Source organism: Lontra canadensis, unplaced genomic scaffold (genome assembly GCF_010015895.1).
Source record: "Lontra canadensis isolate GAN:19392208 unplaced genomic scaffold, GSC_riverotter_1.0 scaffold62, whole genome shotgun sequence".
Classification (NCBI taxonomy): Eukaryota; Metazoa; Chordata; class Mammalia; order Carnivora; family Mustelidae; genus Lontra; species Lontra canadensis.
The window spans coordinates 12546413-12564287 of record NW_022631056.1 but is presented as its reverse complement, the minus strand read 5'-3'; the positions used below and the strand labels follow the sequence as shown (position 1 = coordinate 12564287).

The following is a 17875-nucleotide window of genomic DNA, read 5'->3' as shown; positions in this document are numbered from 1 at the left end:
TTTTTTTTTTTTTTTTTTTTTTTTTTTTTTTTTGTTTTTTTTTTTTAAACCCCTAAATGAATATACATTCATGGAAACATTAGCAAATTCTGCCTTCCTAATGGCTTGGACCTAGCAATCTAAGACTTCCTTACTACCTTTCAGATCTTCTGGATTGCTTGTATTTCTATTTGTTTCATATCTTTTTTTTTTTTTTTAATTTCAGTAAGTTTGCAAAATGCAAAATAACTTACTTAAAGCAGTTAATTACTAACAACTCATCTTTCCCCAAAGTTTGGATTTACTTTTCTGAAGTTGATTGTGATGACTTAATATCCACTTATGTCAGATTGCTCTTTAATATATGGAAGGTTTTAAAAAAAACATAAATTTTAACTGGGTTAAAGATTTGTGTTCACTATAACTGCTTTGCCATTAAACTAAATGAGGTATTAAAGTCTTAAAACCGGAGTTATAATAAGAGAGAGAACTCAACCATAACTGTATGACTAAAGAAAATACTAATTGATGATGCCTTCTTTTCAATTGTCCGAAATAGGCTTGTTTCGTGTGGCGTTTTTAATTGAGTTATAACAGTTCTTTGTTTTCCTTCTGTTTTTTATGGATGTTTGACTCTTTAACTTGTAAAACTTGTTACTGTATTATTCATGTGTGTTTTAGTAATTATGATTCTTTTTCTTTACCCTCACAAAGCACAATAATCTGGTAAATGTAATATCGGTTATGTGATTGACTTTAAGTCATTTTGTTTTTAATTTTTTATTCTAAGTGTATGTTTGAAATTTTAGAATGAGGAAATACTTTAAGCAAACATTGGAGACAGTTTTTCTAATCATAATGAAATTATATTTTCCAGGAAGAGCTATGTAACTCTGGTTATGTTACATGAAAAATCTTGATGAAAATTTAGAGATCATTAACAGATTTTTTTTATTGCTGTTGCAATAAACAATACTATGTCATAATCACTGTATGGTTGCTAAGGACACAGCATTGACCTGGAGAGTCCCTGTATTCTGGACCCAACTTGCACACTTTTTCTCAGTTTTTCTTAGATATTAAGTGATTTTGCAACCAAAGAAACTTAGTAATCTCTTAGAACGAATTTCATCAAACAAATGTGATAATAGTTTTCTGGTTTTTTATATTTCTTTGAACATCATAATTCCTAAGATATTTATAATTAATACTCTTAGCAAACAACAAATAACAATCAAAGAAACCACTATAAACAATGCATTTAAATATATGTTTTTCTAATGTTTTAGCTGGGAAGTTTTAAGATTCCTTCTGTCAAACATAAGATGGTGGTTGGAAGAATATGGCTTTGATGGATTTCGTTTTGATGGTGTTACATCCATGCTCTATCATCACCATGGAATGGGTAGGTAGCCTCATATATTACAGATGCAACTAATGATTTCATTTTTTTTACTGGAATATTAAAACCAGATTTAGGGTTCAGTTACAGAATTGCAATGACTATTATTGTTGGCTTGATTTTTATTGGTTTCATTGTGTATGTCCTTTCTCTAGTGATTTCTGATCCCTTTTCGGTAAGAGGTTGGAAAATACATCTTATAAGTAAATGAACAATAATGGTTTTCTTTGAAATGTATCTACTTAATAATATGCTATCCTTAATATGTAGCTTTCCTTTAAAAATGTTTTATTTTTTTCATTCTGTTCTATTCAAATATAACATGCAATGTTAGATTAGTTGCAGATATACAAAGATTCCACAATTCTGTACATTACTCAGTCTCGTCACAATAAGTGTACACTTAATCCCCTTCACCTGTTTCACCCATCCCCACACCCACACACCCCTGCCCCCCACAACCATCAGTTTATTCTGTATATTTAAGAGCCCGATTTTTTGTCTCTTTTTCCTTTGTTCATTTTATTTATTTCTTAAATTCCACATATGAGTGAAGTCATATGGTATTTGTCTTTTTCCGACTAGCTTATTTCACTTAGCAGTATACTCTTTAGACCCATCCATGTTGTTGCACAGGCAAGATTTCATTCTTTTTATGGCTGAATAATATTCCATTATATATATGTGTAACACACACATGCATATATAAAATCACAACTTCTTTATTCATTCATCTCTGGGTGGACACTTAGGTTGCTTCCATATCTTGGTTATTATAGTAAATAATGCTGCAAAAAACATAAAGGGTGTATATATCTTTTTGAATTAGTGTTTTTGTATTCTTTGGGTAAATATGGGGTATTTCATGGTTTTGTGCAAATTTAGGGTTATAGGTTCTAGTTCTGTGAAAACTGCTGTTGATATTTTGATAAGAATTTCATTGAATCTGTAGATTGCTTTGGATAGTATAGGCATTTTCACAATACTCATTCTCCCACTCCATCAGTATGGAAAAGCTTTCCATTTGCTTTTATCATCTTTAATTTTTCCCATCAGTGTTTTACAGTTTTTAGAGTACAGGTATTTCACCTCCTTGATCAAGTTCATTCCTAGGTATTTTATTCTTGTTGGTGCCACAGTGAATGGAATTGTTTTTTTTTTCTCCTTTATTACTTCATATTAGTATATAGAAACTCATTAGATTCCTGTATATTAATTTTGTATCTTGTGATTTTACTAAATCCATGTATAGATTCTATAGTTTTTGGTAGATTCATTAGAGTTTTCTGTATATAGTAAGTATCATGTCATCTGCAAATAGTGAAAATGATGAAAAACTGAGAGCTTTTCCTCTAAAATCAGGAAGTAGACAAGGATGTCTGCTCTCACCACTTTTATTCAACACAGTACTTTATTCCTAGCCAAAGAAATAAAATGTTTTTAAGCCAACCATTTATCAGAGCTCCCATACGATATGAACATGACAGCAATTGCAATGAGAAATAAATAACAAAAAAAAAAGAGAGAACCTTTGTGAATGTGTTAGCCCCTTTGCATATTAAACACTGATGAAAATTATGTATATTTTAAATACAGATGTTCACAATTAAAAGTATAAATTAATTTATAATTAAAAATATTGATCAGAGATCTTCAGTTTAAAAATTGTTCAAAGAGGGCTCAGTGGATTAAAACCTCTGCCTTTGGCTCAGGTCATGATCCCAGAGTCCTGGGATCGAGGCCCACATTGGGCGCTCTGCTCAGTGGGGAGCCTGCTTCCTCTCTCTCTCTGCCTGCCTCTCCCTACTTGTGATTTCTGTCAAATAAATAAATAAAATCTTTAAAAAAAAATTGTTCAAAGAAGTGGGATCATGGAATCCTAATTTCTCAGTAGATAGTATGGTGAATAATTACTATTTTTTTAAGGGCCAAATATTTACCAGCAACACCCAATTTGAAAAGGAGACTTTAAACTGTAAATCTTGAAAAGTGGCTACCAAGGAAAGAAGCTATATTCAAAGCATCCTGCTATCTGTTCTAAGTCATGGTGCTACCTCCATGAAATGTTCCAAGGAAAGACGTCGTATCTATAAAACATGACAGGTGTCACTGATATCCTCCAGTTTGGAGAGAAGCTAACTTAGGGGATGAAGAAGGAAAGCATGGCAAAGGTCAAGAAAGAGCCTCTCCTAGATTACAGCACCTGCATACTCCTGTAGAACCTCTCTCTGCTGAGGGATTGGTATTTTCCAAGGAATTGTGGACTTAGGGAAATTAATTGGGGAAAAAAAATGAGATAAAGCAATTAACATCAACACACAAAATGTTCAATTTATAAAATTGAGTGACAAAGGGAAGTTCAGCAGGTGACAGAAAGAAAAAGAAATTTACCTATGTGAATGAAAACAGTGGCTGAACTCATACTTTTCGACTGCCAACAGCAATGTTTAAAAAATTCTTGGGAAAACGAAATTTGACTCAAGAATTTAATTGAGTTGTCATTCAGGTATTAAATTGAAAGAGGTTAAGGAATCAAACTTCCTTTATTATATTTGAAAATATCATTTAGTGATGGGATCCAGCAAACTGAAAAAAAATTGAATCAAAATGAAAAACTTGATATAGGGAAGCAGAGGGAAAAGGCATATGTTGGACACTAACTTGATTTAATTAAAAATGAGTAAACAATTCAAGGAATCGAAAGTAAATAGTATAACCTCCATAAGTGCTATGTACTATAAGCAATCAAAGTTAGAATGTGGGGGAAGAGAAGGTAGAAGAAAGATGGAGGATGTTAAAATCTTTTTGTCATCATGGTAAATCTGTATTGCATAAATTGAAGCACATACGTTAAGTAATATAAACACTATGTCTTAATGTTATGATGGTTTTCATATTTGCTTTTCTTTACCTCAAAAGGATCTAATAGGAACTAGCTAACATTAACATCTCTCTCTCTCTCTTTTTTAAAGACTTTATGTATTTATTTGACAGAGCGAGATCACAAGTAGGCAGAGAGGCAGGCAGAGAGGGGGAAGCAGGCTCCCTGCTGAGCAGAGAGCCCTACGCAGGGCTCCATCCCAGGACCCTGAGATTATGACCTGAACCAAAGGCAGAGGTTTAACCCACTGAGCCACCCAGGCACTCCTAATATTAACATCTCTTGACATGAGAAAAAAATGTATCTGAAAATTGAAATCTAGAATTTGGTGTCATTTCTCTCTCTCTCTCTCTCTTTTTTTTTTTTTTTTGCTTTAAAGTTATGTTAAAATTAAATTAATTTTTTCAATTAAAGTGCTTTATTTGCTTTTGAAAAACGAAAATTAAATTGCAGGATAGTCTGAATTCCAAATGTTTACCATGGAGTACCTTTCTAAGATAGAACATATACTTGCTAATGATAATATTATATGGTATTGAAGCCCATTACACTTTGCTATGAAAACAAAACTGATCTCAATAAACTAATTGGTGGGGGCATTTGTGCTAAGAAGCCTTGCACATTAACATAATGTATCTATATTGATTTTCTGTTCCCTAGGTCAAGGTTTTTCAGGTGATTACCATGAATATTTTGGACTTCAAGTAGATGAAGATGCCTTGATTTATCTCATGTTGGCAAATCATTTGATTCATACATTGTATCCAGATTCTATAACAGTAGCTGAGGTAAAGCCATAATGATCTCTACCCTCCTTTAATATAGAACATTTTGTCAGCATACAATATTTGAATGATTAATCTCATGTTGTCAGTAATTGCATAACTGAAATGATACCCTGACTATAGTGCAGCTATCTGGTATGGGTGGCACATTATTTAGAATACAGTGTTTTCTTATTAGGAGATAGTGTGCACTAATTACTTGTCATCCTTCCATTGTTACAAAAGAAAATGCCAGCGGTTAGAAGGTAAAATATCCTAATCAGTGGACAGGTCCTTCCGCTGTGAGACCTTCAACAGAGAAAAGAAATGAATATTAATGTGTGTCTGTTTATTTATTTATTTATTTTTTCCTTTTCTGGTTTAATCATTAGAAATGGCATGGATCACTGCCTGCACGCTTCTCTGAAGTCTTTCTTGTTCTGATGCGATTACCTTCCTTGTTTATGTTATTGCTCTTGGATTGCCAAATGTTCACTAGTTATTCATGATTACTGAAGGTTCATGATTAACTGTCCCAAAGCTGCGCTGTAATGATATAATTCGGTATATGCATAATTGACAATTCCCCTCTTGGTGATAAATGTGATAAATTAAGAAGTTTGTTAAATGCTTATGCTAATTTAGATTTAGTTCTAAAATCCCACTGGTTTTCTGAGTCCTCTTACTAGAAATTATTATTAAAATTGAATTTACTATGTTAAAACTGTTCTGTACAAAGCATAGTAGTTGGCATATGAAAATAGCAAGAATATCATTAAAAGAGTCAGACTTCAGGTGTATTTGCACACTGTTGGCATTTAATTCATGGGAATGAGATGCAGTATCGATGGTCTCCTTTCTGTGGTATTTATTATTTGTATAGACTTTTTATATCCATCTTTTCTCAAAACTGAATCTTCAACTAAATGGAATGATTTCCTTGTTTATCTTTGAATAGAGAACAGTTCCTTTCTTTAGACATTTTGTCTTCTAAATATTCTAGGAACAGAGCAATGGACCCTAAATTTCTAGAATAAATTCTTATGCAGATTTTTTTAAAAACACAATTATAATAACATTTTGATAAACCTGTATTATTCTATACTATCTACCTGACTACATTTGGTCATATCTTATAAATCTTGCTAATACTTGTGCTAATCAATTTATGTACTGAGTATCTTTTAATGTCAGAGCATATTTTAAACTTTTATTTTGTCTTTTATATGAGTTTATCTGTCAAACATCAAAAAATTTTGTCAGTTATATTTATGACCATTCAAAGCAGAGGCAGTATAAATGAAAAGTTACTACAAACAATTAATGACAGTACAAATCAAAAGTGGGTACTGGAAAAAAAGAAGCAATTATTTAATACATGAAACTTAAAATTGTTCCATTGATCTTTCCATTCATTTCAGGTAAAATACTTTCATCATCTAGGGAGCCCTTGTCTGATTATCAGTGTTTCTACCAATGAAACTTTGAGACTTTAGTCTACTTTATATTACTTGGTTTTAGATTTTTTTTAACAAGATGTATCTTCAATTTATTCTACTTAAATTGAAAACTACTTCAATTTCAGTACATCACTTTTCTGTCTAGTGGGAGTCTCTTCAAAATGTGAAATTGATCCTCATGAACTTTTTTTTAAGAAAGGAATGTGGTGTAACAAATAAGTAATATAATTTATACAAAGTCCTATAGTAGAAATTTAAATCTATTTACAATGACAGTTACTAAAATTGAAAACTTTTTTTCCTAAAATGTGTCTACCATTTTCCATGGTTCTCTTTGCTATATTAATTAAAAGTATTTTTCTGTTGAGGTTTTTCCTCCTTTTGGAATAGTCGTAAGATATCCTTAGATATTAAAAAATAAAACTGCTTCAACTTTATTTGGAATACGTGGTCATTTTTTATGTGCTATGTTGGTAGGTATTGACTTTTTTATACTTAAAGTATATTTATTTTAGCAGCCTTTATGTTTACCTATGATTATCCTTTTTTAAGATTTTAAGAAGATAATCATTAACTCCTTTCTTTCAAAAGAGAGCTACAAATATCTTGTATGCCTTAATGGAGTAGCTTATTCAGATTTAGGAGTCAAGGTCAATCGGTGTCCAAATATTTTTCTTAGCATATTCTATTTCCTAACAAAGTATTTCCTAAAACTACCTTTAGAACAAATCTAGAATGCGCCTTAGTGTTTCTTGAGAAAACTCAAGAAACCTTGGTCATTAATACCAGCCTATCACCAGCCCAGGAAAACTCAGTCTCATGGAAACTCTTCTGGGGAAGGCATTTTGTCTACAAGTCCAGTGCCTAACACAAGTGCCTGGAATTTAATGCATATTCAGCTGATGTTTATAAGGAACCAAACTAAATACCTACCCTGATAGTGAAAATATGACATATTACAAGATATAACTTGTTTTCATTATTTTTCTGTTACACATTCATCCTTTTTCATTTTTTTGTCTGTGTTTCAGTTATAAACTATGAAGTATGATGTAGAAATAAGATATTGACAAATATTTCATTTTCTTAAAGATACATTCCACTGTGCACTATAGTTATCTATATCTCTCTTTCATTAGAAAACAATTAAGAAATTGTTTTAGAATTCTGAAGAGATCATATGTTTCTTTTTTACCAGCTTTTCTGTGTGAAGAGTTTCGGGATGGTGATGTAAATGAAGAAGCATTTGAGTTAAGTTTCAGAGGGCTCAGAGTATGTGATAGTCTTTTATAGAAAGTAAGGAAGAGTTTGGGCAAGACACACATAGAAGAGTTTGTGACAAGCACAGGGAAGAGTAAATATTTCAAAATGAATGATGTAGTTAGTACTTGAAATATAATAGTAGATATCATGGTGGAAAGCTATAGGTCTCTCTGTTGGGCTTTCTGTGTGGTTTAGTTAACAATTATAAGAACTGCATCACATTATCATTTATTGATAAGTGTGTATATGTTTATTTAGGTTTCAGTTTATAAATCCTGAAGGCCAAATATTATGTCTTACTTACCTTTAAATTCCTGACAGCACCTTTATTCATTCACTCGAAAAATTGTATTGAGTTCCTGCTTTATGCCAGGTGCTCTTGTCCTACTCTGAATTTGTGGCGTCTATCAGTGAACCACAACAACAGCAACAACCACAAAACCCTTGTCCCATGGATTGCACATTCTAACAGAGAGTAAGGAGGCAAATAATCAAATAGGAAATTATACTGTCAATACTTAAAGTATGATTGTTGACTTGAATCTTTCACTACAAAATTTGAGGTTTTGGTAATGGGCTATTGGAAGCTATCGGTGGGCGGTGATAGGGCACTGTCTCAGAAGATGTTACTTTAGAGGGAGCCTGGGTAGCTCAGTTGGTTAAGCACCGAACTCTTGATATCAGCTCAGGTCATGATCTCGGCGTTGTGAGATCCAGCTCTGTATTGAGCTGCATGCTCAGGGGGAGTCTGCTTCTCTCTCTCCCCTTCTCTCTCTGTCCCCCAACTTGTGTTCTTGCTCTTCCTCTCTCTAAAATAAATAGATCAATCTTTAAAGAAAAAGATGTTAATTTGGCAGCAATTAGAGTAAAGGGAAACTGGAGATGGGGAATTCCATGGAAGCATAATGGTCTAAGCAAGGAGTTATGAAGATTAAATAAGACAGTGGCTATAGAAATGGAGCAAGAGAAAAGGATTTCTTTGAAAGATATCGTAGAGTTAGAATTGCTAATATGTGGCTCGTATTTCACCCTAGTTGCTGTTATAATATATTTTGCTACATCTGGGTCCTTGTACCATCTTTTTTTTTTTTCTTGAGTGTTTATTTAATTATCGGTAATCTAGGGGTGGCATGACAGAGAAGGTTAATACTCTGTGGAAGGGCCTGACATCTGAGTCGTGACTCTCCTGTTGAGAAACGTATCTTTAGAGATTCCATCACATGAGTGAGCTTCAGTTTCTGTATCTTCTAGACGAAGAGAATCCATCAGATAACCTTAAGACCCATTTCAAGTGTTGCTGACTATAGTGAAAGCCATCGTATTGCTTCATTCTTAATGTACTAAGTTGTCTTTCTGTCTCATCAGAAGCTAGGTGCTCCCAGAATGCCCTCAATGCCAGTACTGTATACAAACAGAATAAGTATAACAGATACATGCCACATGGATTTTTGTGTTTGATGAAAGCAATAGCAAAGTGTTCGTATATTAGCTCAAAAATAAGTCTAAGAAACTATGTTTTAGTAGTAATTGTCTTATTTTTTTGTGTGTTCTCTTTGTGATACTAAGGAGAAGAAAAAAAATTCGCCTCATGAGATTGAAGTTGTCTTGCTTTGAAAAGCATTACACAAAACGTTAGTGGGAAATGAGATACGCTGTCATAGTTGTAACTACTTTTACAGTTATGCTGCCAGAACACTCCAAAAATATGTGCTCCCATTTACTGTTTTTATTTATTAGCCCAGAATTTACTGTCAAAAAAAAAAAAAAAAAACTAAGAATCTGAGCAATGTGAATTGATAATGCTGATAATATATTTTATTTCAGGATGTATCAGGCATGCCTGCTCTCTGTTCTCCGATTTCCCAGGGAGGGGTTGGCTTTGACTATCGATTAGCCATGGCAATTCCAGATAAATGGATCCAGGTAAGATTTCATGCAATTTTTTCCCCTGTAAATACTATGTATTATGTTGATTTATTTATTATTTCTTTGGTTTATTTCTTAATTTGTGGTCATTAGTTATAAATATTATAATTATTATAATTGAAGTATTAAATTTTCTCACTAGTATGTTGATTCTTGTGCTTTTTAATAAGATATTTCACAGATTTTTAAAACTTCTAGTTTAAAGTATTCATACTTGAGTTATTCAGACAAGAGGAAGATATTAATATAATGTTAGCTGTGTATGTTGAATTTTACATTATCCAGTTTTATGAAACTTCAGTGCTCTATATTTAAAACACATTAAATGTCATCAAGGCATCCATTTCTGCCTCCAGATCATCAGTGTAGAAGTAACTCCTTAATTCCCGATACTTGCTTCATAGCATGTTTTTTCCTCAACAGATTTGGATTCATCCATTTCCTTTTATTAACATTTAGAAATCCTGACCATGTGTCAAGCACTAGGGATGAATAATTGTACATGACACCTTGCACATAATTAATACAATTTTATTAAATTTAATGACATTTAAGTACCTTGGATTATATTTTGTTTTATTTAATATTTGCCTAAAAGACCAATGTTCTTTTATGTAGACTTAGATTTGATCTATAGCATTTCTGAGTGGCTATGTCCATAATCATAGGCTTAATAAGTGTAAGAAGTCAGCTATGTCTCGAAAAATCATAGCCTTCTGATAAGCCCTTTGGTACAGAGGTGAACCAGTGCCTTTATTTTTGATAGACCCACTGAACTTTGGATGGAAAAACCATGGAGCCCACTTTGAAGGAAGTGGTTATTGTAATCCTGTCTTAACTTTCATTCCTGTGCCCCTAGGCAATTTGTGCAGTGCACAGCTGTGACATTAAATCTTTACCAACATAATTTCTGCTTCTCCATTTATAATGATTCCTTAGACATTGTCAAGTTAAAAAAGCAAATGTTTTCCAGAGATGATTAGACTTAGAAATCAAAGAAACAAGTATGTATTCTAGCTTCAACACCTGGGAAAGTTGCTTTATATCTGTCATTTTATAAAAATACTGTTATCTTCAGTTTTCTCACTTTGGTTTAAGGGTCTTTACCCACCATTTTTAAGGATTTCTAATCTTCCACACAAACTTCCCTCACAAGTGCAAATCTTCCTTTTTTTCACCTCCTACTGGAAAGCCTTCACCAGTTTTTTGTGCAGATTGAAGAATATTTCAAGGTGTATAGAAACCTAGAATTATAGCCCACAGTGGGATATTCCTTTTCTGAACAATGATGACTGCTTTAAGAGAAAGAATTAATTTACCTTATGAAACATTTTAGAACCGTGTATGCTCAAGGTACTGTACTAGTCAGTACCTCATAAGAATGGAAAAATATATTGTCCTGTGTTTAGAATATGACCATTGTGTCTTCTTAGATCATGAATTCTCTAAAGGCAAATGTCATCTTCTGTTTTATGTAATTATTTAAAAATCTTTGCATCACCAAAGTGGTTAATAAGACAAGAGACAGTTAAAATAATATTTTATAAAACTCAGTGATTTCCCCTACTTATGTAATTTGTGCATTTAAAAAGATAATTCCATTAATGATTACTGTTTCCTCAAATGTCAGTAAAGCATACAAGAGTATTAATCCAAATGACAGCTTTACTCAGAATGTATGTGGTATTCGTCATGATCTACCCAGAGGGTCTGAGTTAGATTAGAACGCTAGATTTCATTCATGTTTTTGTTGTTCAAAAGCAAATTATTTACCACTTTCTACTTCTGTTAGTTCAAAGTTAGTAGTTTGGAATATCATATTTAATCACTTACTGAACAAACATTTTCCAATCTAAAATATGGCAGATTTGCAGCATCTCTTTTCATTTTATTTGGTCATTTTTGTTACCTACCTACCTTTTATCACTTTTTTTTTTAAAGAATGTATTTATTTATTTAACAGAGATCACAAGTAGGCAGAGAGACAGGCAGAGAGAGAGGAGGGAACAGGCTCCCTGCTGAGCAGAGAGCTCAATGTGGGGCTCCATCCCAGGACCCTGGGATCATGACCTGAGCTGAAAGCAGAGGCTTTAACTCACTGAGCCACCCAGGCACCCTCCTTTTATCACCTTTTTATGTTAAATTGATGTAAGTATTTAGTTGAATTCATTCATTTATACATTAATTCCAACAAATATTTTAAGTACCTTATATTTTTTATTATATAAAGTTCCTCAATTAAACTTTTTGTATGAAGATAATTGCAGATCCCATGCAGTTGTAAAAACAGTTGTAATGCAGTGAGATCTGGAGCAATCTAAACCAGTGTTCCCCAGTGGTAACGTCTTGCAAAGTTAGAGTACATTCCCATAGCTAGGATACTGACATTCGATGTAGTTAAGGTACAGAATATTCCATCACATAAAGTCCTTTCATATTGTCCCAATCACTTTTTAACCTGTGGCAACCACTAATCTGATCTCCATTTCTGTAATTTTCTTTTCATTTCAAGAATGTGATATAAATGAAATCATATAATATGTCACCTCTTGAGATTGCCATTTTTCACTCGGTGGAATTCTCTGGAGATTGATATAGATTCATTTCATATATTCTCTGGTTGCATGTGTCAGTAGTTTATTCCTTTTTTTTTTTTTTTGGCTGAATGGTATTTCAGGGTATGGATCTACCACGGTTTGCTTAGTCATATACCCATTATAGATGTCAATATTGTTTCTAGTTTGGGGCTATTATAAATAAAGCTGCTTTAAACATGTGTGTGCAGATTTTGTATGGCCATAAATTTTAATTTATCTAATATAAATGCACCAAACTGCAGTTACTAGATCATATAGTAGTTGGATATTTATTTGAGTAGTTGGATATTTAATTTTTTTAAGAAACTGCCAGACTTGTCTAGAGCAACTGTACCATTTACATTCCCACCAGCAATGTTGCAAAGATCCAGTTTCTGTATATCCTTGCACCTATTTTAGTCATTCTGTAGTAGGTATGTAGTGATATCTAACTATGGTTTTAAAATTTGCATTTCCTTAGTGGCTTATGATGATGAACATCTTTTCATGTTTTTATTTGCCTTCTCTGTATCCTCCTTGATGAAATGTCTTTTCATATCTTTTGGCCATTTTCTAATTGGATCATTTGTTTGCTGTGGAATTTTGAGAGTTCTTTATATAATTTAAATTAAACTCTTCTATTGTATATATGGTTGGCAAATGTTTTTTCCCCATCTGCTGCTTCTCTTTTTATCCTATTCATGTGAACTCTGACAGAGCAAAAGTTCTTTGTCTATATTAAATTTGATAAAGTCCAATTTATCATTTTTTTCTGATAGAGACCTTTTTTGGTGTCAAGTCTAATATTTTCTGTTAAACATTTTATACTTTTATATTTAAATCCATGGTCCATTTTAAATTAATTTTTGTGCAATTAATATTTAAAACTTAGTTTCTTAGTTCAAGTTTCTTTCCTTTCTTTCTTTCTTTCTTTCTTTCTTTCTTTCTTTCTTTCTTTCTTTCTGCAAATTTCCGACTCTTCCAGCGTGATTTGTTGAAAAGTCTATCCTTCCGTTGAATTGTCTTTGCACATTAGTCAAAAATCAAGTGGGCATATTTGTGTGGGTCTGTACATTAGTGTCAGATTGTTGCTGTATCTAATTACCACAAAAGTGTCTTAAAACAACACAAATTTACTGTTATATAGTTCTCATAGTTCTGTAGGTCACAAATCTAAAATGGATCTTACCAGACTAAAATTAAGGCATTGGCAAGGCCTCCTTTCTTCTGGAGGCTCTAGTTCCCTTGCCTTTTCTGAAGGCTTTTAGGTTTTGGAAAGCCACCTATACTCCTTGGCATATAGGTGACCCCTTCTTCCATCTCCAAAGCCAGCAAGGTAGCATCTTCAGATTTCTCTCTTACTCTGACAACTCATGAGAACTGACAACTCCCCTTTTTGAGAAAGATCCCTATAATTACATTGGACCCATCCAAGTTATTCAGGATAATCTTTCCATTTCAATGTATTTAACTTTATCATATCTCTAAAGTCCTTTTGCATGTGAGACACCATGTTCACAGGCTCTGGGCATTAGGATGTGAACATCTTTGGGTCATCATTATTCTACCTAACACAATCTGCTGTCTGGTGTCTTAACGATTCACACTGAAATTATGAGAGACGGCTAAGCACATCTGAATTCCATAGGCCAAAAATCAACAAAGGAAGATTCAAGGAGGCCTAAACCCCTTGTCTTGTACCAAAATCTGCGCTAGTTTTGCATTAGTTGCTGTGTAAAAAATGACCACAAATCTAATTTCTCAGTTGCTATTTATGGTTTCTTCAGAGGACATCCATCATATTCCAAGGTCCCACCTCCACTTGAGGTAAAGGATTGCACAGAGAGAATATGGAGGAACAGGAATCATGGGGACCATCTTAGAATGCTGCCTATCAGAGTGCAATTGACACTTTGGACAGAAGAATGAATGCATGCTCAAAGAATCTATTGAGTAGAAGAAAGAGGCTATTTTTAGGAATAACTTCCAAGAGCACCAGCTTTATAGGCTAGGCAGAGGAACAGACACTGCAGGATGCTGGAAAACAAAACAATCAAGAGTTTCACACTGGTAGGCTGAGAAGGAAAGTGCTTCACGGGAAGGGATAGGTCAGCACTCTCAACATGTACAACAAACACTTGCTTGAAAGAGAAATTATTACCTAAGAGAAAGTCATCCACGATCTTGGCAAGGTCATTTGCATCGAAAGGGAGCAGAAGCCAGATTGTAGATTGAGTGATACCTAAAGTGGAGAAAGAAATATGTGGTCTGTAAAGATGGTAATTATTTCATGATAATTAGCCTTTAAACTTTGAAATAACAGGGGTTTTTTTAGTTATTTTTTTAAAGAATGGAACAAAGCATTATTCCTCCTAAAATTTTCTTTATTCAACCTAAAAATGTAGCAAGTATATCTCTGTCTTGTGAAAGTGACAGAAAGATATGTGCACAATAACACTTCACTGTGGTCTTAATCAAGAGGTAGCAGAGGAAAAAAAGGTTGAAAAAAAATCCTAAAATGTAATGATCAAACCATCTGCACAAAGGCAAACGCACACACCCCCACACACCACATCAGTGTCATTTGGTCAGTCTGTATAAAAGCTGTGATTTTAGTAAAAGTTTAACCAAAGATACTTTGCTGCACGGTTACCCTTGTATCTATATGTCAAATAATCTGGATTGATACGATGAATGTCCTCAGATAGTGACTTAAGGTAAGAACAGTAATGGTTTATTCAAATTATTTTCTCTCTTGCATTTAGCTACTTAAAGAATATAAAGATGAAGATTGGAATATGGGCAATATTGTGTACACACTTACAAACAGACGCTACCTGGAAAAGTGCATTGCTTATGCAGAGAGCCATGATCAGGTAAATGAAATTAATGTGTATAAATTAATTGTGTCTCTCTCTCTCTGTATTTATTAACATATCTAATACAAACATCTAATGCAAATTTCTATAGTTTAATACAGTTAATATAATTTGTATCTATCTTTACGTGAAAACTCATACTTGAAAAACATTTTAAAATTATTTTGCAAATCTATAAATTCCAGCTTCAAAATGCAGTACTATTTTTACTCTGCCAAACTGTAATTAAAAATTGAAAATGACAGTTGCAAGTGTTCTCTTACATGTTTTCCTTTGTTATAACAAGAGAAATGTTGGTGCTGATCCAGTTTAATTTTAATTTCCATTTTAGATATCCTTCTAGAGGGTTTCTTTTATGCCTTCTGACAAGCTTTCATCATCCCCACCCCCCCCCCCCCCCCCCTAATCGCTGAAATCTCTAGCTAAGTAATCACCCTGACCCCTGTTTGTTTAGGTTTGGCCCTTCCTTTCTAATGCAACCTGAGGTATTTTCCAAAGAGCAGAGTTCATTTGTCAACCCAGATCTTTTGATTGAATCTTCTCATTCAGGGCCACTCATATTCTGGCCTAAGCCAAAGTTTCCACCTTCATTCTCTGCTCAACTCTCCAAGTTGATGACTCTCTTCAGTATGATGACCCTACCCATTCCTGAATAGGTCAATCTTGTTCCAATCTTGTAGTTTCCCCCACACACCAGCAAATGTCTAGAGCAACTGGGAAGCTTCTGTAAAGTCCTACCACCCTGCCTCAGATATCATATTCTCCCTCAAAACCTCATCTAGCTGTATAGGGGGAAATAGTTCCCTCATCCTCCTTACTTTCCTCACATTTTGGGCAGAACATTTGTTTCCATTACCTTTAGATTTCCAGCCTTAGCACTGTGACTTCTCCTAGTGGTTGTTCAATAAGCATAAGTAAATGCAGGAACAAAGGCCATTTAGTTATTTAAATCCCTATTAATCCTCATAAGCATAAGCAACATAAAATATACTCTTCATACATTAAAAAGGAGAGAATAGAAATTTTTGAAATTGTTCGCAATGGGCTCCTGGGTGACTCACTCAGTTAGGCATCTGACTCTTGGTTTCAGCTCAGGTCATGATTTCGGGGTCCTGAGATCAAGCCCCACATCTGGCTCTCTGCTCAGCATGGAGTCTGCGTGACAGTCTCTCTCTCCCTCTCTCTGATCCTTCCCTGACTCACATTGTTTCTCTCCTCTCTCCCTAAAATGAATAAATAAAATCTTAAGAAAAAAGAAATTATTTGTAGTATGTGTACCAAGAAAATTGAAGCTCAAACAATAAGCCTGTTATTTTTGCAGAAATTGACCATTTAAGATAAAGAAGTAGATTTTCAGGTGTCTTCTTTAGTTAGTAAGAAAGTGTAAGTAGACCAGAGGTTAGCTACTAAGGCCCATGGACCAAGTTCTGCCTGCTGACTGTTTTTGTAAAGGTAATTGGACACAGCCATGTTTAACTGCGTATATATTATCTGTGGCTGCCTTTGAGCCAAAATGGCAGATTTAAGTAGTGGAAACTGAGAAAGTGGCCCACAATGCCTAAAATATATACTGGGTAGCCTTTACAGAAAGTTTTCTGACTCAGGATATAAACCTATATTAAATTTCTTATCTTCCAAATCAGGGCACAGCTTTCTTTTCAACTTAAATTGGCCATAGAGCAGATCAAATAAATACCTACAAAAAATGAGACCCAAAATCTAAAAAAATTAAAAATGGATAATTTGAATTTAAGCATGGAGGAACTCTTACCAAATACATAACAATATGAAAACTAAAATACTTGTCTATTTCTTTACATTGCGCATTTCTAGCAATTATAATAGATTTTGAGCTCTCTAGATATGTTTACTTTTATATAAATGAATAAAAGAATAAATGAATTGATTAAACAAATTGAAAATGAAACAGATTATTTTCATATTTTCATCCCAAAATGTACAGAAAATTATAGACTTATCAAGAATTAGTTCATATTTTAAGATTTAGGTAATTCTGCCTTTTATTACAAATTGTCAGAATGTATAAAAAGGTGCAGGTTTCCTAGTTTTTTCTAAAAGCAAAAACAGGGCACCTGGGTGGCTAGTGGTTAAGCATCTGCCTCAGGTCATGATCCTGGGTCCTGGGATGGAGCCTCACCTCAGGCTTCCTGCTCAGCAGGGAACCTGCTCCTCCCTCTCCCTCAACTCGTGCTCTCTCTCTCAAATAAATAAATAAAATCTTTTAAAAAAAAGCAAAAATACATTGATTCTTAAATCTGATGAAATTATAAAGATGTATATTTATAATGAATAATATAGAAAAATATGCATCATAGTAGAAATCTAAGCAGAAGTTACAAAAATAATTTTAATAGAATCATAGATTGAAGAAATAAACACAGTTACAGATAAGAGTATAATTAAACAATTGCAAACAAGGGAAAAGGACAGATTGTTTAGGAACATTATTGCTGCGTCACCTGGGAGGCTGAGTCAGCGAAGCATCTGCCTTAGGCTCAGGTCATGATCCGAGAGTCCTGGGATCAAGCCCCACATCGGGCTCCCTGCTGAGCGGAGAGTCTGCTTCTGCCTCTGCCTGCCTTTCCCCCTGCTTGTGCTCTCTTACTCTCTATCTCTCTGTCAAATAAATAAAATTTAGAAAAAGACAAAGGAAAAGAACCAGTATTGGCTAATAACTATTTAACAAATATATATACATTGTCTTCAGACTTTTTTAACAATGGA

The 17875-nt window shown here is 33.7% G+C and overlaps 1 protein-coding gene across 1 annotated transcript in view; it reads left to right on the top strand.

Annotated features, from left to right (window-relative positions):
• GBE1 (1,4-alpha-glucan branching enzyme 1) overlaps positions 1-17875 on the top strand; it is a gene marked incomplete at its 5' end in the record, with an annotated part of 215685 nt that overhangs the window by 127448 nt on the left and 70362 nt on the right. The window contains 4 exons of the mRNA XM_032877990.1: positions 1269-1384; positions 4923-5050; positions 9574-9672; positions 15017-15127. Of these exons, the coding sequence (XP_032733881.1) occupies positions 1269-1384; positions 4923-5050; positions 9574-9672; positions 15017-15127 (454 nt within the window). The remainder of the gene's footprint in view (positions 1-1268; positions 1385-4922; positions 5051-9573; positions 9673-15016; positions 15128-17875) is intronic.